Here is a 25,416-nt window from a genome sequence, read left to right on the forward strand (position 1 = left end):
CAAAAAACAAAACACATGGTACTTCCCTGTTGAACTCTGTCTATACAGAGTTTACCGTTGTAATATATATGGGGTGGATCCAACAAAAGGCAAATCCTTTTAAGGTTTTAGCTTGCACAGAAAATGTGGAGGAAGTTTTTTAAAGGTAAATTTAAACATTATTTGGCATCTATGACCCTTAATTAGAAAATTGGTGTTCAGGAATATCTATAGTTCAGCTAAATATCTCTTTAGCTGACCAGTATTAGGGCTAAATTCTGTCTGCATAGGAGTCAATGGCAGTTATGTATGCATGCAACTGAGGGTAGAAGTTGTTCCATTAACGAATATGGGGCCTAAGTTCTCCTTCCTTATACAATACAACAGGGAGAAAAGCAGTAGGAATTAAGGCAAAAAATGCCCTAAATCTGCAGAATGGATGGAGTGAGTTTATCACAGTGCCAGTAGACTTGCCCCCCGACTCCCAAGCCTGCAGATAGTCCTCCCTACCTATTCAGTGTGTGAATGATTCCTTAAAGATTTTTTTTTCCAGTGGAGCAGTGATAGACGAATGGTTAAAACTACGAACTAGTCACGCTTTGTGGCATGCTTTCTCCATCCGTTTGCAAATTTCTAAGCAGAAATCAGAGTGGTGAATTAATGTTACTAAAAGAAGCCATAACCCCCCCTGAGTCCTCTGTGACTCCTAACACACACCTGCTGTGTGAGCCTCCAATGGCAGCATGACTCCTGAAGTGGGGGAGGGAGGTTTTTTCCCCCCTCTCTAATTTCAGATTGTTTGTTTATTTTGCATTTGAAAGGACTTGGTATGCAATCAATCTCAGTGTTTCTTCTGTATAGTCAGATTCATATAAATGACAGGGGAAGCTGTCTGTCACACCTTAACAGGAAAGAGAAAAGAATTTAAAACAGAAAACGTGATTTGTAGAACCACAAAAATTGAACAGTATTGAAACTACTTTAAAATAATGTTTAAACAGACAATATTTCAGGTTGACTTAATCTCTTTAAATACTATTGGTGAGGTTTTTGCCTCTGCTTCAAGCTCTTTGTGCCAGGTAAAGTGGTTCTAGAGCTCTGATTCTGACCAGGAGAGAATTGTTCTAGTATGGGCACTGCAGAAGACTGCCATATGCTGTCCACATACCCCTTTTTCAAGACATTTAGCAAAGCCGGTATGAATAGCATGTTGGGGTAGAGCCAGGGTGGAAGAGAAAAGTTAGGAGCTGAAATTGCAGCATGTATTGCAGAGGAGACTGAGCAGCACAACTTCGCATAGGCAGGCAGGTACAGACTATAGTAACTTAGACTGTCTCTCAGGATTGTCTAAATTCCAGGAGTTGCTCTGGACCTGTGTTCCCTCTAAGCTGCATGGTTGGGCAGCTTCCAAAGAGTGATTCAAGTGCTGCACGCTTGATTAGCAGAGCCGTTTACATCCGGCAGTGTGTGTTCAGGTGCTTCCCTCCCCCACACTTTGCACCCACATTTCTCCTGAGATACTCCTGCTGGCTGTGCAGAATGGGGATGGGGGGTGGGAAGAAGGGAGATGCGTATGTCAGGGTGTCCCCCCTTCCCCTGCCCCTGTACCACATAGCCACAGAGCAGGGGAGAGGGGAAAGCCTGGCCCAGGACTCCGAGCAGAAGAGAGCTGCCTTCCAGGTGAATGAGTGAGTGCCTTAAAGAGACAGTGCACAGTCTGAGACTTCCCCAGCAGCCAGCTCTCTCTCCTCTCCCCTCCCCCTGCCCATGTACCCCATTTCTGCAGGGGGGGTGGGGAGACAGGACTCAGGAGAGCTTTCAGTGAGTGCCTTAAAGAGACAGTGCATGACATCTCTCAGAAACTTTCCCAGCAGTCAGCACACCTACTATTTCTGTGTCTCACATATACATGCTCTCTTGCTCACTCACTTTCACGCTCACCTCTCAACACATACAAGTATTTTTGTTACTTCTTGGTATTTCCTACTGCAATGCACACATATTCTCTGTAATTTTATTCTTTCAAAGTGCTGTTGTTTTAGTTTTTTGACTGGTCTACGCATTTCATAATTTTTATTTCTCTCGTACACTTAAATTTAATTCTTTGAGTAGTGAGTTCTAAAATGCCTAACCTGTCCTGGCTGGAGTAATTATCCCTATGGTAACTTTTAAAAAATATATACTATATCTAGGTTTTTTGTTTCTACTGGTGGTGCATAAAACAAAATTTATTCCACCGACTTTAATGGAAAAAATTAGAGGGAACATTGCTCTGGACCCTGGTGCAACCTAAAATTAGGAGGCAATGAAGGTGGATTAAAGCCACCCTAACACCCTTTTTGCCCAAGTTGAACTGCTTTTTTGTCAGTCATATCTGCCAGTAAGACATTAAACAAACTGTAATCTGATGTGTTTTTTTTTAAGCACTGTAGTTGAAAAATTCAAGGTTGGAAAATATTTTAATTTTACAAGGAAATGTTCACAGTAGCTCAGTTAAAATAGTTACCCTTGGGAAAAGAACTCCTGAACTGCTTGTTCATGAACCAAGAACATAAAACCTTCTGTTGTTTTTCTGATCTCTTAATTTTACAGCAATTAAAAATATAATCTGCCCGCCCCCCCCAAAAAAGAGGGAAGACTAATAAAAAACTGTAACTGATAGAGAATATTTTGCATCCATGGCTAATTTCTGTAAGGGAAATGTACAGTGTTTTACAGGAAGTGACTTGGTTGTATTTAATTAATAAAATAATAGTCTACTCCGATACACTAGTGAAACCCCTTAGGCAAAATTATCTGCTGCTGAAACTCCACTGAAACAAGTGGCATTTTGCCAGCAAAACATGCACTAACAATGAAAATCTGCTTTATAGAATACCTAGAATCAGAATGTTTGAGGTTTCATACAGCATGAAAATTAGGCACTTTGGGTAAAATTTCCAAAAGCACTTACGTCCAATTTTCAAAAGTGACTTAGACACTTAGGAGCCTATGTCCCATTGACTTTTCTAAGACTTAAGAGCTGAAGTGATTTAGGCACTTTTGAAAAAAATTACTCTTTGGTCCTGATTCAAGTAAATACTTAATATGTTAAGTAGAAACACATGCTTAATTTTCATTGATGTAAAAGCTTAAGTGCTTTCCACAATCAGTGGTTATATTTATTGCATTCTGTAACGATGTTGAATACCTTTTGCTTTGTATATCTTTTGCTCTAACAATAGTATTCAGCATTATATCAGCTACAAAACGTTTTTCAAGTTACCTAACAGAAGAAATTTAACATTGCTTGAGATTTAAAATTTTTTTTCTTTATATCCTGTTGCAGGACACAATGATTACATATGTCCAGCTACCAATCAATGCACAATAGATAAAAATAGGCGTAAAAGCTGTCAGGCATGTAGACTACGGAAATGCTGTGAAGTAGGAATGATGAAATGTGGTGAGTTGTGGGTTTTTGTTTTTTTTTAAAATCCCCTTTTGTCTTTTCTATACAACTTCTAAGTTATGCTTAAGTCTAAAAAAAGGCATGGAAGGTAACTAAAGTATGACTTACATTTACATGTAGGAAGGAAATCACTGATTTTCATGAGAAAGAGTCACTCCAGTTAGTATTCATTTTGGGAAGAAAAATAGTAGGAAGCATTAAGGCTCCAGTCCTGCAACATGTAGCATGCAGGAAGACTGCTTTACTTTCCAGACGCAACCTGAAGGCAGTTCACCTGGATGTTACACCTTGCAGGATGAGGTCCTAAGGCAATGTCTACACCTAAAAAGTTACAGAGACACAGCTGTGGTGATGGAACTGTGCCACTGTAAGAGTGCTCATGTAGCCGTTTTTTGCCAATGGGAGAGAGCTCTCTCATTGACATAATAAAACCAGCTCAATGAGCGATAGTATCTATGTTGGCAGGAGAGCGTCTCCCTCTGACATAGCGCTGTGTACACAAGCAGTTATGTCAGCAAAATTGGAAAAAATAATCTGAACTATACATACAAAATAATGGGATCTAAATTAGTTGTTACTAGTTAAGAAAGATATTGGATTCATTTTGGATAGTTCTCTGAAAACATCTGCTCAGTGTGCAGCGACAGTCAAAAAAACCTAACAATATTAGGAACCATTAGGAAAAGAGAGTAACCAAGTACTCCTTTTCTTTTTGCAAAGACAGACTAACACGGCTATTACTCTGAAACCTAGGAAAAGAGAGGTAATAAAACAGGTTCAGAGAAGGGCAACAAAAATGAGTAGGGGGTATGGAACCACACTAGGAGAGATTAAAAGACACACTGTTCATCTTTGAAAAGAGATGACCAAGGGGGTATGATGGAGATCTATAAAATCATGAATGGTGTGGAGAAAGTGAATAGTGAAGTGTTGCTGCCTATGTGAAAAGGTAAATAAGTTTAAAACAAACATAAGGAAGTACTTCTTTGCACAGCACACAATCAACCTGTGGAACTCATTGCCCAGAGGATGTTGCAAAGTCCAAAAGTATAACTGGTCTCCAAAAAGAATTTAAGTAAGTTCATGTAGGATATGTTCATCAGTGGCTGTTAGCCAAGATGATGCCCCATGTTCCAGATGTCCCTAACCCTCCAACTGCCAGAAGCAGGGATTGGATGACGGGAGATGGATCACTCAAAATTACCCTGTTCTGTTCATTTCCTCTGAATTCCCTCTGAAGCATCTGGCAATGGCCACTGTCAGACAGGATACTGGCCTAGATCAGTGGTTCCCAAACTGGGGTTCGCGAAATGTTACAGGGGGTTCTCGGGGGGATTCCCTAATGGCAGACAGAGCTGTCCCTAGGGACCCTGGGTAGCACGGGGTGAGCAGCCCGGAGCCCCTGGACTTCCAAGAGGTAAGCCGATCAAAGCAAGCATATCTATCACACTGAGGAGATTTAAACTTCAAGACTCCTTATAAGAACTGGAAAGGGAGGTGGATATTTTTTGCTGTTTTTTAAAATTAAATAGGCAGCTAGTATTGTTTTTAAAATTATTACGAAGAACAAGTTTAAGCGTTGTTTGTTTGCCTGGACTGCTCAAGACCTGAATTGTTGTGTTGGAACTCTTTGAGTTGGCTTCTTAAATACCTTCATGCTGTTTCACATCTGATACTCCTTGATGAAACATAGGAGCCTTCTCTTATAACAGGCTTATTCAAAGTGCCACAAGCTACGAAAGTGAGATCTTGGAAGAGTGTTGCCGTTTTCGTAATGTAATAAAAATACTGTAACGATAAAGAATTAATAATAGTGTGTAATAAGCATGTCATAAAAACATTTTATATTTCCAAGATCACTACTTTTATAATTTATACTCAGGTAAAGGAGAAAATCCCTGGAAATATTCATTTTTAGGAGGGGGTTCGCAAGCCTTGACATTTTAGTGAAGGGTGTTCACAGGTTGTTAAAGTTTGGGAACCACTGGCCTAGATCAACTATTGGTCTGGCCAAGTATAGCTGCTCTTACGTTCTTATGTTTTTGTTGTCAAAAAGATAGTATTTAAAGGGTCACTGCTAGGCAAAAAATCAAACTGAGAGAATTGTAAATATCTAATTTACTTTTCTATTGAATTGGGATAATGATACTGACCTTTGTAAAATGATTGAGCTCTACTGATAAGTGCTATATAAGAGCTACGTATATTTTATTGCTATTTATTATTTATTATTTTCATAGTTAATGCTGATTGTCTAAGCTGAGGGAAATGTAAAAAGTGAATGATAATAGGGTAGTTGCTTTAATCTGGTTCTCCTGAAGTAAGCCTCCAATCCTGCAAATGTGTGCTCATCTTAACTTTATGTGCTGGGTAACATTTTCAGAAGCGTCTGTCCCATTTTCAGAATTGATTTAGATGCTTAGGGTGGGGTCACAAAGGGGATTTAGGTGTCCAGTTGCCACTTTAGGCATCAAAAGTCAATATTTAGGTGCCACTGACATTCACAAACCCCTGCTCAGTTGCTGCCTAACTCTGTAGGCACATAAAATCCCTAGGCACCTAAGTTTCCACTATTAAAGTCCCCAGACACCTAAATTTCATCAGCTAGGCATGTGCATAGCCACCAAAATCCAGTCACTGCCCAGTGCTTGGCACCCATGGGTAGGTCTGCACTTTGAACTAGGAGTGTGATTCCCAACTCGAGGAGGCACATGAGCAGTGCAAGTGGCGGGAGGGGCTAACTGCCTCAAGTGTAAGCCCATCAAAGTCGCTAAGTACATACTTGGGGCAGCTAGGCCCTCCCGCCGCTCACACTGCTGGGCTGCAATCTCCTTTGAGAGTGCTAGTTCGATGACTGCTAGCATTAGTGTGGCTCTTCGAGCTGGCAATCAAACCCCCAGCTAGAAGTGTAGGCATACCCTAATTTAAACCTAAGCCCCACTGGGATTCATAAACTAGGTCTTCCCCTGCCTATCTTGCCCTTGCGGGAGGAGGATGAGCGGTTTTCCTTTTTATGATCTTTTGCCCAATGGATAGAGTACTCACTCAGGATATGGGAGACTTGGATTCAGTTCCCACCTTAATGAGGGCCTAGAACCTCGCACATCCCATTGGATATAGTCACTCGTGGAACCAGTGAATATTTAATTATTTATACAGTAGAAGAACTCCAACAGTCGAGATGGAGAGAGACCTGACCCACAATACCCCGTAGACAGGACAAGCTCTTGGGAGGTGGGAGTTCAAATCCTTGCACCTCATCTGGTAGAGGGGGGAATTGAAAATCCTTGCCTCCTACATCCTGGCTAAGTACTTTAACCAGTAGGCTAAAGGTTCACAAAGGTGTTTCATCTTTCAGAGGGTTAACCATGTTCAATTTAATCAAGGTGGAAGTGGCCTATTCCCAACAGTTGACAAGAAGGTGTATCTATCAACAGAGAGAAAATTTACTTTTTGTAGTGACCGAGCCATTCCCAGTCTTTATTCAGGCCTAATTTGATGGTGTCGAGTTTGCAAATCAATTCCAGTTCTGCGGTTTCTCGTTGAAGTCTGGTTTTGAAGTTTTTTTGTTGAAGAATGGCCGACTTAAAAGTAATTTTCCCTCTGTTGATACTCTCACCTTCTTGTCCACTGTTGGAAATGGGTGGCATCCACCTTGATTGAATTGGCCTTGCTAGCACTGACCCCCCCAACTTGGTAAGGCAACTCCCATCTTTTCATGTGCTGTAATATATAAACTGCCTACTGTATTTTTCACTCCATGCATCTGATGAAGTGAAGACCCACAAAAACTTATGCCCAAATAAATTTGTTAGTCTCTAAGGTGTCACAAGCTCTCCCATGAATCTCATCCTTAGTTCCAGATCGTTAGGTGACTTAAATAACTTAAAAATTCTGGTCTTTAGGAGCCTAACTCCCATTGACTTTCACTGAGCCTTAGGTGCCTAAATGCCGTTATTTCATTTTGAAAATGCAATTTCGGGTCTTAAGTCACTTAGCCACTTCTGCAGATTTTACTCACTGCGTAGTCAGTGACTTTGATGGGACTATTCACAATCCATAAAGTTAAGCAAGCGTAAATCTTTGCAGGAATGGGACCTAAATGAGCAGCAGTATCTGAATTTCAAAAATTGCAGGAGAATGGTTTTTAAAAGTGATGAAAAATTGTTCTAATTGTGCTGAAAAAAATCTCTAAAACACTTCTTTAAGTTCTCTGGGACAGAGACTGTCTATTTTGTTGTGTGTTTGTACAGTTCCTAGCACAATGGGGTGCAGGTACATGACTAAGGCTCCTGGGCATGATAGTAATACTACTAATCTAAATCTTGGATTGACACTGTCCATTTATCTTCCTAAATTTATAGAACTGGAATTTTTACTATTTTCTCCCAAATATACTCATGTTCTAATAACATTCAATGTACACTAAAATGCTTAAATGTGAGAATTTTAAAGACAAATAAATAACATCAGTGTTTTTTAAAATAGTTGCATTGAAATCAGATAAGTTTCCTCAAATAAAATTTATGAGAACTCTGTCTATTTCAGTTTTTTGGAAGAATGAAAACAGAAATTACATATCTTGCAATCAAAACTAAATTGTCTCAAAGCATCTCATCAGGTCACTTACAAGACATCTGTGAGAAAAGGTGATGTCTATCAAATTTAGATTTTGGGTTGACGTGAGCAACAGAAGCCTACTTTAGTAATATAGATTATAGACTCAATCCCACAGTTCATTAGGTAAAGATCTCATTGACTTCCATATGCCCATGCATTTAAAACAAACTGCCATAATTAAAGATGTATTTTTTCATAGAAAATAAAATACCATTTTCCATGGAGCAAAATGATACATTTTCCACTATTTTTTTTTTCTCGTTAGAGATTTGCTTTAATAGGACTGTTTACTCTAGGGACTAGGAAGGTGCGTTCCATTTTCTCCTAAATTGTGGTTTCTTCCCCCTCTTCTGAATGATTTGGTTTGGTCCACTTTTGGTGCTGAAACACAGGATGGGATGGGATACTTGGGAAAGTGGACTTTTGGCAAGCCGGGGCTGGTATGGAACTGTGCTTCCCAGCAGAGGGACAACATAGTCCATTAAGCACCAGCCACCACAGCATGGAAAGCTTCCATAAAGTAAAACCCAAACTGAGTTTGCAAAATCTGGCATGAATATAATTTCAGATTTTAAAGCCAACAAATCTTCATTGGGGATTTCATCGACATTTTCAATAATTTAAAAATATGATTGGTTTGTACATAAACACTTTGAAACAGTGGAAGACATTCGGAAAACATTGCTGTGCAGTCTCCTGCTCTGATTTTTCTTCTCATCATTTAAGAAGGCAGTGATGTCCAAGAAGTCCAAGCAGCAGACCACAAGTGGTGAAGGTTATTTTTTAGAACTTGTATCAAGGTGATACTGGAGATTAATGTGGGAAATACCACCACTGCCAATAGAAAAATGAGAACCTCAGATACTGCATCTGCAAGTTTCTCCTTAGGAATCCTTGTGGCTCACTCTTCAGATTAAGAAGGCTAGTATACTGGTAAATTTCACATCAGAGAAAACACATCACCACATCAACAGCATCAGAAAAAATGCCAAAATGACCAGCTGTGGAAAAGTAACTGTTTACTCACCTCACCAGGCACAAGGGGAAAACAGAATTCATGCAAAATAATTAAATAAATAAATAAAAAATAAGCCCAGTCCAGCAGGCTCAGGCAAAGTATATCAGAAAAGTTGGATAATTTGTGGGTAATGTGGGTGCATCACCATGCTAATTACCCTTTCTACCTGAACCTGTCCTTCCAAGTACGGGTGTCTTTGCCCTCAACTTGTCTTACTTTTTCAGTGTGGACTGGGAGCTCCTTTTGCAGCGTTGGAGGAGCTGAGACGATTTGTAGTTCCACTGCCTCAGCTGAATATCTTTTGGAGCTTTCGGTCCTTGGCCTTGGTGAGCCTGACCTGGATTGAGCCATTTATCCAGGGCAATCAAGAAGAGGGGAGGTACTCATCTTTTTGCTATCCTATCCACCTTGGAGTGGGTAGGTTGGTATTTTTTATTTGTTTTTGTTGCTTACTGGGACTGGAGTAGACCTCTTCCTTAATGACTCTTCAGGTTTCCTATTGACTGGGTTTATTTTTTCTTTCACTGTTTCTTTTTTTGCATGAATTTTGTGTTTCTCCATGTACTGCCAATGAATGGTATTAAAGGAGTTCAGAAAATACAGAGCCTGATTTTTCAAATGTGTGGGTCGTTAATGGAATGTCCAAATCTTGTCTTTCAGTACTTTCATCAGTCAATAGGCTTGTCAGGCGTTTTACAAGTTCATGTGCCAGTTTGAGTTGCCAAGTGCAGGATTTACATGTCCTTTTCCCCATGTTAGAAAATTGAACTCACTCTTTGAGGTGGAATTTTCAAATATTCCAAATTTACTTACGTTGTTAGAAATGAAAGAAAATGACTTTCCCAGCACTGTGTGGATTTCAAATTCAGTAACTGCACTGGCTTTTGTTGTAGCTATTGTAGAAATTATAGTAATTTAATCCATTGTTCTGCAGTGTCTGGCAGACAGCAACTCCTTTGTGATCAGTATAGCTGAATGAATCTGTTATTCAAAAATACATATAAAATTAAGCACAAATATCAAACAAAAGTGAATTTTGAATTGTATATTCATTTGTAAAATCCACAGTTCATGCTGATTTTGTTAGTTACATAAGTCATTGTTTAGGGAGCAAAAGCAATGCTCCTGCCTTATGTAACTATTCAACACAGCAGAAATTGGTAATATTTGCAACATACAAATAAAAAGCAAACAAACAATCTGAAAGCAAAAACCATTTCTTGAAGGAATTTTTCATTTTAAATAATAAAATATTAGAAAATTTTGTAATTTGTTCATAGTCAATTAGTGAACAAAAAAAAGAATAATTTAAATACGTTATTTAATATGATGCATCTGTTCTGCTCTGGTGACTAGTTTTTATGCCATCCCAGCCAATTGTGAAAATAGTGCTCTTATTGTGGAGTCCCATATAAACTACAGGGTACCGTTATTAATTACCGCTTTGTTCTGCAAAATGAAAGTATCTGGTAAAATGACTGACTTCTGCATTCTTTACCAAAACATCTTCTCTGGTATTACCTGCATTTTTCTAGATTATATAAATGAGGAATGGCATTAAAGTGACTTGACAAAGGTTACATAGGAAGTTTGTGGCAGGGAGAGGAACAAACCCTGATCTCTGTATGTCAACGTGTTGTTTGCTAGACTGCAAGCTTTTCATACAGATTGCTTCAAATTGCTGTAATTAGGCCAAATGTAATGTTGGGCTAATATGTCTGCACATTTTTTGTCAAGTAGAGCTATACATGAAAAGATAGGATAAAATATTGAGTGCACTACGTTTCAAAAGAAATCATGGAAGCTTTATTAATTTAAAACAGCATTTGATCAACTTAAAAGGTGTTGTATCATGATTTGTTAATTAAGTTAGCAGATCTAAATGTTGAATTATAGCAAAACATGACTAATATTTTTTTTCTAATCCGAAGAAAATAAATTTTAATACTGAATTAAACTGCATTCTGTTAATTACTGAAGAATTGCATTCCAGATGTGCTGATATAATAGACAAAGGATGATTCACATGACAATTTCAGATAATTAAACCAAATACAAATTATAATTCAGTATCCTGTTTCTTTTTTTTATTTTTGTTTCGTTATCACAAAGTATATTTGTAGAGCAAAAGAGGTCTTTTAAGGAACAACGTCATAACTTTTCTATTGTATTTTGATATTGTGCACTGGACACAGATTAGTTTTCATTGAAATTTAAATATAAGTTTTACATAAGAACAGCCCTACTGGGTCAGATCAAAGGTCCATCTAGCCTAATAACCTGTCTTCTGACAGTTGCCGGTGCCAGGTGTCCCAAAGCGAATTAACAGAACAGGTGATCCTCAAGTGATCCATCCCCTGTCACTCATTCCCAGCTTCTGGCAAACAGAGGCTAGGGACACCATTCCTGCCCATCCTGGCTGATAGCCATTGATGGACCAAGTTTTGCTGTTATGTTTGAAATAGAGCACAAATGAGATGAAATTTGAATTAGTTGAATATTTCATTCTAAAGTAATTTAAAAGATCTTGTCGCTTTGTAGGAAAAACTAACAATTGTATACTCTTAATACAGTCTGTGAATATCAATATTGGTGTGATAGTAAAGGGGTAAGGTGTAGAATATATATACTATGATGAAAACATACCAAATAGCAACTAACTGAAAAGGAATATCAGGCTTAACCCAAAACTACACTGTCACATACTTTACATGGAATAAAGAACTTAGTAGCGTACCTGGATGAAAGTTCAGTGGTGGATTCTCTGTGGTGATTAATTGTAGAACAGACATAGCAGAGCCACTCAAATAGTACTTAGAATCATAGAATATCAGGGTTGGAAGGGACCTCAGGAGGTCATCTAGTCCAACCCCCTGCTCAAAGAAGGACTAATCCCCAACTAAATCATCCCAGCCAGGGCTTTGTCAAGCCTGATCTTAAAAACTTCCAAGGAAGGAGATTCCACCACCTCCCTAGGTAATGCATTCCAGTGTTTCACCACCCTCCTAGTGAAAAAGTTTTTCCTAATATCCAACCTAAACCTTCTCCACTGCAACTTGAGACCATTACTCCTCGTTCTATCATCTGCTACCACTGAGAACAGTCTAGATCCTTCCTCTTTGGAACCCCTTTTCAGGTAGTTGAAAGCTGCTATCAAATCCCCCCTCATTCTTCTCTTCTGCAGACTAAACAATCCCAGTTCCCTCACTCTCTTCTCATAACTCATGTGTTCCAGTCCCCTAATCATTTTTGTTGCCCTCCGCTGGATGTTTTCCATTTTTTCCACATCCTTCTTTTATTGTGGGCCCAAAACTGGACACAGTACTCCAGATGAGGCCTCACCAATGTTGAATAGAGGGGAACGATCACGTCCCTCGATCTACTGGCAATGCCCCTACATATACATCCCAAAATGCCATTGGCCTTCTTGGCAACAAGGGCACACTGTTGACTCATATCCAGCTTCTCGTCCACTGTAACCCCTAGGTCCTTTTCTGCAGAACTGCGGCCGAGCCATTCGGTCCCTAGTCTATAGCGGTACATGGGATTCTTCCGTCCTAAGTGCAGGACTCTGCACTTGTCCTTTTTGAACCTCATCAGATTTATTTTGGCCCAATCCTCTAATTTGTCTAGGTCCCACTGTATCTTATCCCTACCCTCCAGCGTATCTACCTCTCCTCCCAGTTTAGTGTCATCTGCAAACTTGCTGAGGGTGCAATCCACACCATCCTCTAGATCATTTATGAAGATATTGAACAAAACCGGCCCAAGGACTGACCTTTGGGGCGCTCCACTTGATACTGGCTGCCAAGTAGACACGGAGCCATTGATCACTACCCGTTGAGCCTGACAATCTAGCCAACTTTCTATCCACCTTATAGTGCATCCATCCAGCCCATACTTCTTTAAGTTGCTGGCAAGAATACTGTGGGAGACCGTGTCAAAAGCTTTCCTAAAGTCAAGGAACAATACATCCACCGCTTTCCCCTCATCCACAGAGCCAGTTATCTCGTCATAGAAGGCAATTAGATTAGTCAGGCATGACTTGCCCTTGGTGAATCCATGCTGACTGTTCCTGATCACTTTTCTCTCCTCTAAGTGCTTCAGAATTGATTCCTTGAGGACCTGTTCCACGATTTTTCCAGGGACTGAGGTGAGGCTGACAGGCCTGTAGTTCCCAGGATCCTCCTCCTTCCCTTTTTTAAAGATGGGCACTACATTAGCCTTTTTCCAGTCGTTCGGGACTTCCCCCCACTCGCCATGAGTTTTCAAAGATAATGGCCAATGGCTCTGCAATCACATCCACCAACTCCTTTAGCACTCTCGGATGCAGCGCATCCGGCCCCATGGACTTGTGCTCGTCCAGTTTTTCTAAATAGTCCCGAACCACTTCTTTCTCCACAGAGGGCTGGTCACCTCCTCCCCATGCTGTGCTGCCCAGTGCAGTAGTCTGGGAGCTGACCTTGTTCCTGAAGACATAGAGGCAAAAAAAGCATTGAGTACATTACCTTTTTCCACATCCTCTGTCACTAGGTTGCTGCCTCCATTCAGTAAGGGGCCCACACTTTCCTTGACTTTCTTCTTGTTGCTAACATACCTGAAGAAACCCTTCTTGTTACTCTGAACATCTCTTGCTAGCTTCAACTCCAAGTGTGATTTGGCCTTCCTGATTTCACTCCTGCATCCCCGAGCAATATTTTTATACTCTTCCCTGGTCATTTGTCCCATCTTCCACTTCTTGTGAGCTTCTTTTTTGTGTTTAAGATCAGCAAGGATTTCACTGTTAAGCCAAGCTGGTCGCCTGCCATATTTACTATTCTTTCTACACATCGGGATGGCTTGTCCCTGTAACCTCAATAAAGATTCTTTAAAATACAGCCAGCTCTCCTGGACTCCTTTCCCCCTCATGTTATTCTCCCACGGGATCCTGCCCATCAGTTCCCTGAGGGAGTCAAAGTCTGCTTTTCTGAAGTCCAGGGTCTGTATTCTGCTGCTCTCCTTTCTTCCCTGTGTCAGGATCCTGAACTCAACCGTCTCATGGTCACTGCCTCCCAGGTTCCCATCCACTTTTGCTTCCCCTACTAATTCTTCCTGGTTTGTGAGCAGCAGGTCAAGAAGAGCTCTGCCCCTAGTTGGTTCCTCCAGCACTTGCACCAGGAAATTGCCCCCTACCCTTTCCAAAAACTTCTTGGATTGTCTGTGCACCGCTGTATTGCTCTCCCAGCAGATATCAGGGTGATTGAAGTCTCCCATGAGAACCAGGGCCTGCAATCTAGTAACTTCCGTGGGTTGCCGGAAGAAAGCCTCATCCACCTCATCCCCCTGGCCCGGTGGTCTATAGCAGACTCCCACCACGACATCACCCTTGTTGCTCACACTTCTAAACTTAATCCAGAGACACTCAGGTTTTTCTGCAGTTTCATACTTGAGCTCTGAACAGTCATACTGCTCTCTAACATACAGTGCAACTCCCCCACCTTTTCTGCCCTGCCTGTCCTTCCTGAACAGTTTATATCCATCCATGTCAGTACTCCAGTCATGTGAGTTATCCCACCAAGTCTCTGTTACTTAGTAAAAAGGCAATTTGAAAGCCTATCTCAACTTTAAAATCAGGAGGCCAAATTCTGTTCTCACCCAGTGTAACTACATTGAGTCAAAGTTAACCTAATTATTTTAAAACAACATGAACATGTTTTAATATAGGTTATACAATTTATATAGAGAGTAGGAGGCTTTAGGAGATTAGATTCATCAATGTGTTGTGCCCTGGAAATAAAGGGTCTACAAAATCACTATAATATCCTGACAAATGGGGAGATGCTATTGGGTGCATAACTGACCTTACGCCACTCCACAGGAACTTTGGCACGGGAGATCTAGTTGGGGTGGTGTTACATACAACTATTCCTGGCTGGTGTAAATGCCCACAGGAAGTATTGCAGCTGGGGAACAAATTACGGCAATCCCTCAGTCTGCTCTAATTTGTGTTGGGGACCTGACTGGCCCACAGAAGGCCTAGCATATGCAAGGTGTGTAACTTCAAGTGCGTGAGTAGTCCTTCTGCACATGGTTAAGTGTTTAACTTGATCAGAATTTTAACTCATGGGAATACGGAGCTATATATTTAGTTGTTTCTCATTGTTCTAACTCTTCAATAAATACACTATAGGCTTTCCAAGACTTGCAGGTCACACCAGAGTAGTTAATCTTTTCCTTTTGCATTTATACTTAAATGGTGGCCTAGAACTCAAGGATTATATAGTTATTAAAGCCTGTTGCCAACTCTTTTGACAGTGCTAAAGGTTAACTATTAAAGAAACCAACAACCCACAACTGCACCCTTCCCCCTTTAAGGCGCAATGCTAAAAATTATCTTTATAAGCCCAAGGTTAGATAAAGAATGGAAAGTTGCACTGGGTTCTGCAATAACCTCTTAGAATATAAAAGGAACTGAGAAAAATGTCACAGAAACAGCTATAATATTGTCCCGCAGTTTTAAATGAATGTATATAGCAGATCTATTTTATTTATTCATATTTGTCCAGTGACAGCTCAACTATATTTGTACTGATTCTATGGTGAAGCAATATTTGTACTGTGATTATGTTTCCAGTACTTCGGGAGACTTATTTATTTGACCCTTTTATGCTTAATGTTATATGTATTTGAAGTGAAGGTCAAGTCAAGGTCCCTGGCTTTCTCTAAATTAAACAATGACCTATTGATAAAGTTAGTTTGCGTTTAAATGTCCTGTTGAAAGAGGGATCGCTATTAGCTATTGGTGGAGAGAGTGAAGTGGTGCAAGTGCTTTCTGTTCCAACTCATAATTTAAAGGAATAGCATTGCTCCCTGACCAGGAGAAAAGAGTGGAACACGTTAGTATAAAATATAACTGGTAGTGATTAAAGAGGGTCCTGCAGATTTTGATAGAGGGTATTTGAAGAAAATTCTGCTAGAAAAAACAAAGCTAATGACTGCTGCCATGTGTTGTGATCTTGGTAAAGTGTATTGCAGAGTTAGTTGACCATTAATGGCCCAAAATACATCTGATACTAGCACTGGCTTATTCTTACATATCAGTAGTTTGACAGATACTCAGACTGAGAAACCATTTTGATGTCTCTAAAACAAAAATTTGACTTCTAAACAATTTAGTCTTTTTATTTTTACTTCAGACATACTTATTTTAGGAAAATAAGTGTTATGGTACCAAAGAATTTCAGTTTAAGAACATCTTCTGCTAAATTATTTAAATATGCCTCTGATTTTTAAATAGCAAAATCCTAGATTTTACAAATAACCATTTAACAGTAACTAGAGTGACAACAATAACAAAAGCTTTTTGTTATATAATATATTCAGCAACAAAGTGGGATGAAAGTTAGTCCAAGGTGAATGCTTTCAAAAATCCCATAGCTAAATTTTGGGAGAAGTGAAAGTATCCTGTTTTAAACAAGACTTTTTCTTCGCATTTTTCAAAGTACAATTAATGATGATCTCAAGTATAGTAGTATTCACAGCCAGAGCAAATCAGCTTGCTCTGTGACATAGTGAACAATAAACAAACAACTTCTGGCCTTTAATAAGGCCCAGCTTGTATTTCCATGTGAAGTGTTTATTTTGGATCAGTTGACATGCTTTCAGAACTCATTCTATTTATTTTGTTGTATATGTATTTATCCGCTTTGTTTGCAAACAAAGACCTGATCTGTTTGTCGCTAAAGTCAATGGGAGCTATTCCGCTGAGTTTTTGATTTTAAAACAGATTTTAGACCTGATTTCAGCTCACTTTAAGTTATATTCTTTTGGATTAAGAGTGCTTCCGTTGACCTTAATGGAGGCTGAGTTAAACCAACGCTGAGTGCCTTGAAAATCCTAACTTCAGTGTGGAATGTACTTTTTGTTGTCTTTCTCCTTCTTTGGATTCATGTAAAACTGTGGTAGAAAAAAATTGTAATTATGTAACTTTCTTTGTCTCAGGTTCAAGAAGAGAACGTTGTGGGTATCGTATCATACGCCGGCATCGTAATTCAGAAGATCAAGTGCATTGCACTGGCAAAGCTAAAAAGAATAGTGAAAATACAATCCGACTGAAAGAAATCCTCCTTAGTGCACTCAGTCCTGAGCAGTTCATTTTAACGTTACTTGAAGCCGAACCGCCTAATGTGTTGCTGGTGAGTCGCCCCAACAAGCCATTTACAGAAGTCTCCATGATGATGTCATTGACAAAACTTGCAGACAAAGAATTGGTTCACATGATTGGTTGGGCCAAGAAAATTCCTGGTAAGAATTTCAAAAACTTTTTTTTTTCCATAGAAATTTTGTACTAGGTGCAAATACCTCTACTATAAATATTAATCCATTGTTTAGGTTCTGAAGTAGAAGTAGTGTGGTAATAAATGTGTAGGTTCAAGGCCTTAAGATTTTACTTTTAAAATGGCAGTGGAAAACTTACAAATTCTGCAACAAAAAAATTCTAAATTCTTTGTACAATATTTTAAAATACTGCAGAATTCTGCATATTTTATTTGTCAAAATCACACAATATAATCACACCAGTTTCAATTATTTTTGGTCATTTATTTCAAAGTACCTATCAGCAAGTATGTCTGTAATAATACAGACAACAAAAAAGATTCAGGAAATGTTTTTTGACAAATAGATTCCATACTAGGCGTATTAATATAGAACTCTGAGGAAAAATTCATTTAAACTACAGTACAGAACCATAGTTCTCACACTCTTCAGAAGCAGTGCAAAGGCTTGGGGGAGTCAGGGGTAATGGAGGAGCTGAGGCAGAGGGAAGCAATTGCTGGGAAGGAGCCTGGGTGTGATCTTGGAGGGTTGCTGGGTATGTGTGGGAAAAGTATGGAACAAGTTTTTTGCGGGGCAGGGAGCGATTGTTAGGGAGCTTCCCTCATGCAGACCCTAGCTGACCCCTAGCCTCTCCCATTCTGTCAGGCACATCTGCCCGTGTCCCCATGTATCCTTGCATCTCCTGTCCACGTGTTCCCTCCACCCCCACTCAACCCCCCCCCCATCCCTATGTTGCCCCACATACCCTCTCCTGTCCCCATGTGGCCCTGCATCTCCCATCCCCGTGTGTCCCTGCACCTCCATTCCAATTCAGCCCCTGCCCCAGCCTGTCCTAGCCGACTAGCCCTTATGACCCCCTGTCTTGACTCCCCAGCAGCCGCCCCATGATGTCTGTCTCCCCATAGCCCCTGTCTCCTGACCTGGCCAAACAGGTGCTGTGAAGAAGGTAGGCTCTTTCTCTTCCCTAGCTGGCTGGGAGCTGCTGCTCTGTTCTATCACCATAGTGCCCTCTGGTGGGCAAAGGTGGAACTGCAGCAACTTTCCAGCAGAAGCTTTTTCTGTGCAAAAAATTAAAATATGTGCTGCTCATTAATTATGCACGTGCGCAGTGGCACAGCTTGCGCTCAGGAGTAAAAACTCTTAACTTCCATAATTCGCCAAAAAATGTTTTGATTTAGAGAACAACTGTATCATATATGATGTATCTGGCATTTTAAAATTAGTGAACACTTGTTTATTAGACAAGATCAGCAATCACATGTAATGTTAACTAAGTCCTTTTTAGCAAGTGGACTAAAGAGCAGTTTTGTTAGGAACCATAAATTAGCATTTTAATACGTCAACAGTGATGAATAGACTGACTATCTTTCTCCACTTAAGTATTAAATTAAATTTAAAATGTCTACATAATTTAAAAACCGTTAAGGCCAAATTCATCCCTGGAATTCTGATGAACAGCTCCCATTACAGTAATTGAAAACAACATGCATGTATCCAGGCACAGAGTTTGTCCCATGGTTTAACAGTTTACTTTGTTGTTGCTATACAAGAGCATCAGCTTGCTAAGTAGTATGTAATACTGTGCTCAGATTTATCACACATTCTGTTTAGAGAACTCACAGCAAAGTATTAAAGCATAACCTTATTTGTTCTGGCCTAGAAAATCTACAGTTTTATGCCAACCCTGTCGTTATGACCTACTACTTTTCTCTTTTTTTCCTTCTTACAAAATCAGAATGTAACTGATCACAAATCTCTGTTCAAGAATGGACTAGGAGAAAAATAGGAACACTTTTCCAGTAAGTTGGAAATTGGAATTGTTTAGTCTGCAGAAGAGAAGAATGAGGGGGGATTTGATAGCTGCTTTCAACTACCTGAAAGGGAGTTCCAAAGAGGATGGATCTAGACTGTTCTCAGTGGTACCAGATGACAGAACGAGGAGTAATGGTCTCAAGTTGCAGTGGGGGAGATTTAGGTTGGATATTAGGAAAAACTTTTTCACTAGGAGTGTGGTGAAGCACTGGAATGCGTTACCTAGGGAGGTGGTGGAATCTCCTTCCTTAGAAGTTTTTAAGGTCAGGCTTGACAAAGCCCTGGCTGGGATGATTTAGTTGGGAATTGGTCTAGCTTTGAGCAGGGGGTTGGACTAGATGACCTCCTGAGGTACCTTCCAACCCTGATATTCTATGAAAGTTGTGAAACAATAGATTTTTTCAGTTCACTGGTATTTCTGAAAAATTGAAGAAAAAATTTATTTTCAAGTTGAACTGAAAACAAAATATTTCAGAGCTTCTAGCAAATTGAAAAGTCAAAAAATTAATTTCAGATTGAATGTTTTTTTGACACAATCAAAACATCCTGTTTTCGTGTTACTATTTATAAATGTTTTTGAATTTTTAAAAAAATATTTTACATTCATTTTGAACTAAAAAATGTGAAATCTTTTGTTTAGAAAATGTTGAAACAGAATTTTTCAATTTTTTTGGAATATATTTTAGGGTTTTTTTAACCAAAACAGTTAAGTAGAACTGACACAAATTTATGAAACATTTCACTGTTAAAAAAATATACAATTTTGGTTGAAAAATAATTTTGGCTGAAAAATTTCACCCAGATTGACTCATCAATTTAAGTGGCAGATCATTGACAAAGTTTTATGAAGACGCTTGCCTTCTCTTTGGCCACACTGTTTAGCATATACTAAGCCAATGACTAATCCCTCAGTCTCCTGAGAACTAAATTCACCAACAGAATAGTAGCTAAATAAAAGAAACATTTAAACAATAAAGGAAAACCGAGATACAGCATCATAGGGCTCAACCAGGCAAACACTTATCTTCAAGCATAGTGCTTACCACTAAGAGTAGTCCCAGTAAGACTACCGTAGTACTACTAATGATAGCAAATATTACATCTGGTGGTCAGTGTTTGCAGGATTGAGTTCATGATTGAGAGATGAACTAGATGGTGAGAACTCACGGCAAGTTGAAGAAAGAAGATTAGATTGAGAACTGAGGCTTGTATGTTCTGAAGTTGAATGTCTAAATCATTCATCCTTATTCCTACTAGTATAAAATGTGTGTAAATTCAAGGAAGAGAATGCTAAACAGTGATTCCTATTGTGCATCAGTATGTTTTGTTACTGTTTGGGTTAATTCAGCAGAACTGTACCTCATTGGAATATGTGGTTCTGTTGAAATGAAAGCATTTTACAAAATTAGATTAATTTTGTTTTGAGGACAAGTTCCAGCGTGTTCAGAAATAAACTTATGTTTTGGGGTTTTTTTAGTGCATTTTCTTTGTAACTTTTGTATTTAAAGCATTTAAAATAATCTGAAACAAAAAAATCAATTTTTTCAGAGAATTATAAAATTTTCAGTTTTCAATCCAGTTTGAACAGAGCCAGATTCTGAAATTTCAAGTCCATCATGAAGCAGAACTTTCATTGCAACTCTGATTACTATATTTTGTTGCAGAGTTTTTGTTTGGTTTGGTTTTTGAATGCTTGTAGTGTCTTTATTTTCAGAGTATTGCAAATCAAATCCCTTTCTTGGTGATATTCCAACTACATGAAAAAACAGTTCTTAAGGCAATTAGAAATCATCATATAGATCCTAGAAGCATTATTAGAGTATTGTGTATATTGTTTTTACTAATTAGCTTGTATTTTATAGACTAAAAATAGACTGTTAGTTTTAGAACAATGTAGGAAATAGAAGTGACTTAAATTGAATGCATTCCCAATTCTGAGTGCCAAACACTACCTCTTGTGATAGTTAACACAACTTTTACTTGTTTACTGTAATATTGATTTAAAAATAATTATTATAGCTAAGCTTCAGAATGTAGGAGTAGGCCAACTTTTCAAAATTGGGTGCCTAAAGTTAGGTGCCTAAATCCATATTTAGGCTTTAAAGAAGCAGGCTGACTTTCAAAGCTCTGAGCACCCAACAGTTCCTGGGTTGCAGGTCGAGGACCCTAGTCCTCTTCTTAGTCAACCATTCTGGCTTATCCAAATTTTTGAATGTTTTTTATGCTAACTACAAAAATGATGCATAATGGGAAAGATGAGAACAGTTTCTGAGATGAGAAACTAGAAAAATTTATTTTTTTTCTTTGTTATAGTATACTGGTATATTTCTTACAGGTACATACTTTTCTGTAAGAAAAGTCTTAAATTATATTTAAATTACAGAGGTCTTGAACTGTGGCCCAATGAGCAGTAATTGTACTTTCAGTGACTTTTTGAAAATGGTAAATCCTTGCTCCCATGCAGTTGGATAAGGAACCCATTTTCAGTTTCAAGTTATTTTATCACTCAAAGCAGAAGTGAAAGTAATTGGTAGGGGCATTATATTTGTTACTTTCCTAGATGGCAAGCAATAGCTGCTTTTCATAAGTATTTTTTTCTTTAATTTGAATGTGTTTTTCAGGGTATTTTTTTGGTCATATTGTTCTACTGTGACTGCAATTTGCCACATTGTTTTTTCTCTACTGCCGAATATACTTTTGGTGTTAGTGGGTGTGATAAGGCTGAAATATTTGTTTAGAGGCATAGAAATCTTCATAATGACTTTTGCTTTTAAAGTTTTTAAATTCTTTTTAGGTTAGCTAGTTTAACGGATTAGAGATCAGGAACTGCACTGTCTACTTCTGCTGTATTCTTTTTCATATAGATTCAAAGGTCAGAAGGGACCATTGGCACACCCACGTCTTGAATGCTGCATGTAGATGTGGTCACCCCATCTCAAAAAAGATATATTGGACTTGGAAAAGGTTCAGAAAAGGGCAACAAAAATGATTAGGGTTATGGAATGGCTGCCGTATGAGGAGAGATTAATAAGACTGGGACTTGTCAGCTTGGAAAAGAGACGACTAAGGGGGGATATGATAGAGGTCTATAAAATCATGACTGGCATGGAGAAAGAAGGGTTATTTACTCCTTCTTAGAACACAAGAACTAGGGGCCATTTTACCCTTTTTTTCTTCCATTTTTAATTTTCTTTGTGTATGCTCTCACCCCTTTATCTCTGTTGTTGTTGTTTCTCTTAATCATCCTCTGTTCCCCAGCAGCGTCCTACTAGGAGCCGTAGCGGAGGATCAGTTCCCCAGTAGGAGCAGTAGAATGGAATTTAATGAGTTACACTCTGCTACTGCTTCTTCTGTTCCTTTGTTGCTGCTAATAGAAATTTACCTTGCACAGAGAGGTGTGTAGACCTAGAGCTGGCTGTGCATACAGAGGAATTTCATCCTATATGTAAAAGCAGTAGCACAGGTATGATTCTTCATGATTTTAAAACTGCTTTGTGGTAAGTTTTCTCCACAACATATAACTTGTGACTATTTTCTTCCAGTGTTTGAGATATTTTCTGTGCTCTCTTTTTAACCTTTTCTTTTTTACAAATTAATGAAACAAATAGGTGGACATGTCTGACGTTACTATTTCATTGTTCTAGGCTTCATAGAGCTCAGTCTGTATGACCAAGTGAGGCTCTTGGAGTGTTGTTGGATGGAAGTTTTAATGGTGGGTCTGATGTGGAGGTCGATTGATTATCCTGGCAAACTAATTTTTGCACCGGATCTTGTATTAGAGAGGTGAGGAAAAATATAAATTGGTCTCTTTTGATGTATGTTTAATTTCAGCATATGGTAAAAGGGAGCATATAGCCATTAGGGATACTATTAACATTTCACATTTGAAAGTGCAAGTAAATGATACTGTAAAAAATAATGTCATGAGGTTCCTAATCTCTCCTGTAGATCAAGAACTCTAGACAAAAATAATATTGTCAGGTGGATCAAACTTGTGAGTTCCTTAATAATTTCTGTCATAAATGATTATGTTCAACATACCAGTATTTGCTGATTTCTGTAGTGTCTGTCCAGAGCTCTAGACACTTACCAAATTTTTAAAAAACACAATTTAAAATTTTAGTTTTTATAGCTACTAGATTTCCCCAAGAAAGACTAGACATGTTACCAAAACATATCTGATCCCTACCTAAATATACTTCTATAACATCTTTTCCATTTGCAGTATCATTACAGTACACTAATTTTTCTAAATATGGAAAAAATATCATCAGGCTTTGCAATGTTAGTGAAGTAAGGAATAGCTGTATGTCTGTGTGTTATGTAAATAAAATAAAATTGAAAACTTTTCTTCAGTTGAGTTAATTCGATATGTTACAAGTGACCATATTGCCATTTTCAGGCATCTGCATAGCAGTGTGTTCCAGTTGGATGGGATGTACTATGAACAATTCTCTGCAAGACCTAATCAGAAATTGGGCGCTAGGGTCCCAAAGGTGAAGAGTCAATGAAGTAATCTACTCTCCTACCTGGGCCTAAAATATTGTTTCTTAAGCACTTTGCACCTCTGGGGGGAAAAAAGCAAAAATTCAGATCTGTAACTGTAATGTGCCTGAGTGAGATACAAGGCCTCATTTTATAGGTTGCAGATAGTTAAAAGGCAATACTGGTTCTGTAGCAAAGGAAACAAATTGTGTTACCAAATGATATGGCATAAATGTTGATTTACTTACATAAAAATCATTTCAGGGATATGCTTTGTTCAAGACAATGCTAAAGAAATTACTAAGAAAAATGTGTTATGCATTGGATTTTTATAAAAGCAGGTATGTTCTGAATATGGATTGCCTGTTGTATACATTCCCTCCTCTCTGCAAGGTAGGGCAGAGCCTGGGTCAGCAGACATTAAGGGTATTCTGTAAATTAAAAAAAGAAAAGGAGTACTTGTGGCACCTTAGAGACTAACCAATTTATTTGAGCATAAGCTTTCGTGAGCTACAGCTCACTTCATCGGATGCATACTGTGGAAAGTGTAGAAGATCTTTTTATATACACACAAAGCATGAAAAAATACCTCATGCTTTATGTGTGTAAAAAGATCTTCTACACTTTCCACAGTATGCATCCGATGAGGTGAGCTGTAGCTCACGAAAGCTTATGCTCAAATAAATTGGTTAGTCTCTAAGGTGCCACAAGTACTCCTTTTCTTTTTTGCGAATACAGACTAACACGGCTGTTACTCTGAAACCTGTAAATTAAAAAAAATTTTCAAGAAGTTATATGTGGTCTGTGATCCGATTTTTATAGAGATCTTCAGCTACTGTAGGGAATGTACCTTCTCAAACAAAGTTATTTGTAAAGTTCACTTTTCTCTTTTAAATCAATGATAGCTTGTCCTTCTTCAAATCCCTCCTTAAAATTTTGCTTTGCTGTGATGCCTACAAAAAAACTTGACCACAGGCAGCTAGTGAGCTGAGATCGCTGTCGATCATGCTGACCAATATTGTGTAATTGTTTCCTTGTACTCCCCTGTCTCTATCTGTTGTCTCTTTTCTTATACTTAAATTGTAAGCTCTTTTGGGCAGGGGGACCATCTCTTTGTTCTATGTTGATATAGGGATGAGGGGAAATGTGTAGAAGGAATTCTGGAAATCTTTGACATGCTCCTGGCCACAACATCAAGATTTCGAGAGCTGAAATTACAGCACAAGGAGTATCTGTGTGTCAAGGCTATGATTCTTCTCAATTCCAGTGAGTACATATTTGCCCTTGAGGTATGTCAAGTTGTGCTGACTATTTAGGGGAAAAAATCTGTGTCTAAAATTGGCAAAAATATCAAAGGACACATGAACCATTGAAAAAGAATGAAAGAAAAAATAAAGTGCTTTTTGTTACTAAAATTTTAATGGCTTTTTGTTTGGTATATTCAGTCAAGTCCTAAGTTTTATTATTATTATTAGACAGATATTTTTGGGTGGCATTCCAGGGTAAAACCTGGTAAAAGGAACTCAAAAGTCTGTAAGTTCTCATCAGGGAGTGGAGTTTATGGCCCACAGAAAGGTCAGAGGCTTGTCCTTTTAAAATTGCTGGAGCCTCCTGATCGGTGGGAAATTCTGCTCCTATCCTTCTGAATCAGGGGCATTTGTAATGTGGGTAAATCCCTCTGGGCTGCCGTCTGCGTCCCCTTTGCTCCCTTGATACCGCAGTTATCTCAGATACT

The 25,416-nt window shown here is 38.8% G+C and overlaps 1 protein-coding gene across 1 annotated transcript in view; it reads left to right on the forward strand.

The window, feature by feature from the left end:
* Positions 1-25,416, forward strand: part of ESR2 (estrogen receptor 2) — a 57,468-nt gene that overhangs the window by 13,742 nt on the left and 18,310 nt on the right. The window contains exons 3-6 of the mRNA XM_077820572.1: positions 3,308-3,424; positions 17,049-17,351; positions 22,841-22,979; positions 24,814-24,947. Coding sequence (XP_077676698.1) covers positions 3,308-3,424; positions 17,049-17,351; positions 22,841-22,979; positions 24,814-24,947 — 693 coding nt within the window. The remainder of the gene's footprint in view (positions 1-3,307; positions 3,425-17,048; positions 17,352-22,840; positions 22,980-24,813; positions 24,948-25,416) is intronic.

The sequence above is a fragment of the Eretmochelys imbricata genome, chromosome 6 (genome assembly GCF_965152235.1).
Source record: "Eretmochelys imbricata isolate rEreImb1 chromosome 6, rEreImb1.hap1, whole genome shotgun sequence".
Classification (NCBI taxonomy): domain Eukaryota; kingdom Metazoa; phylum Chordata; order Testudines; family Cheloniidae; genus Eretmochelys; species Eretmochelys imbricata.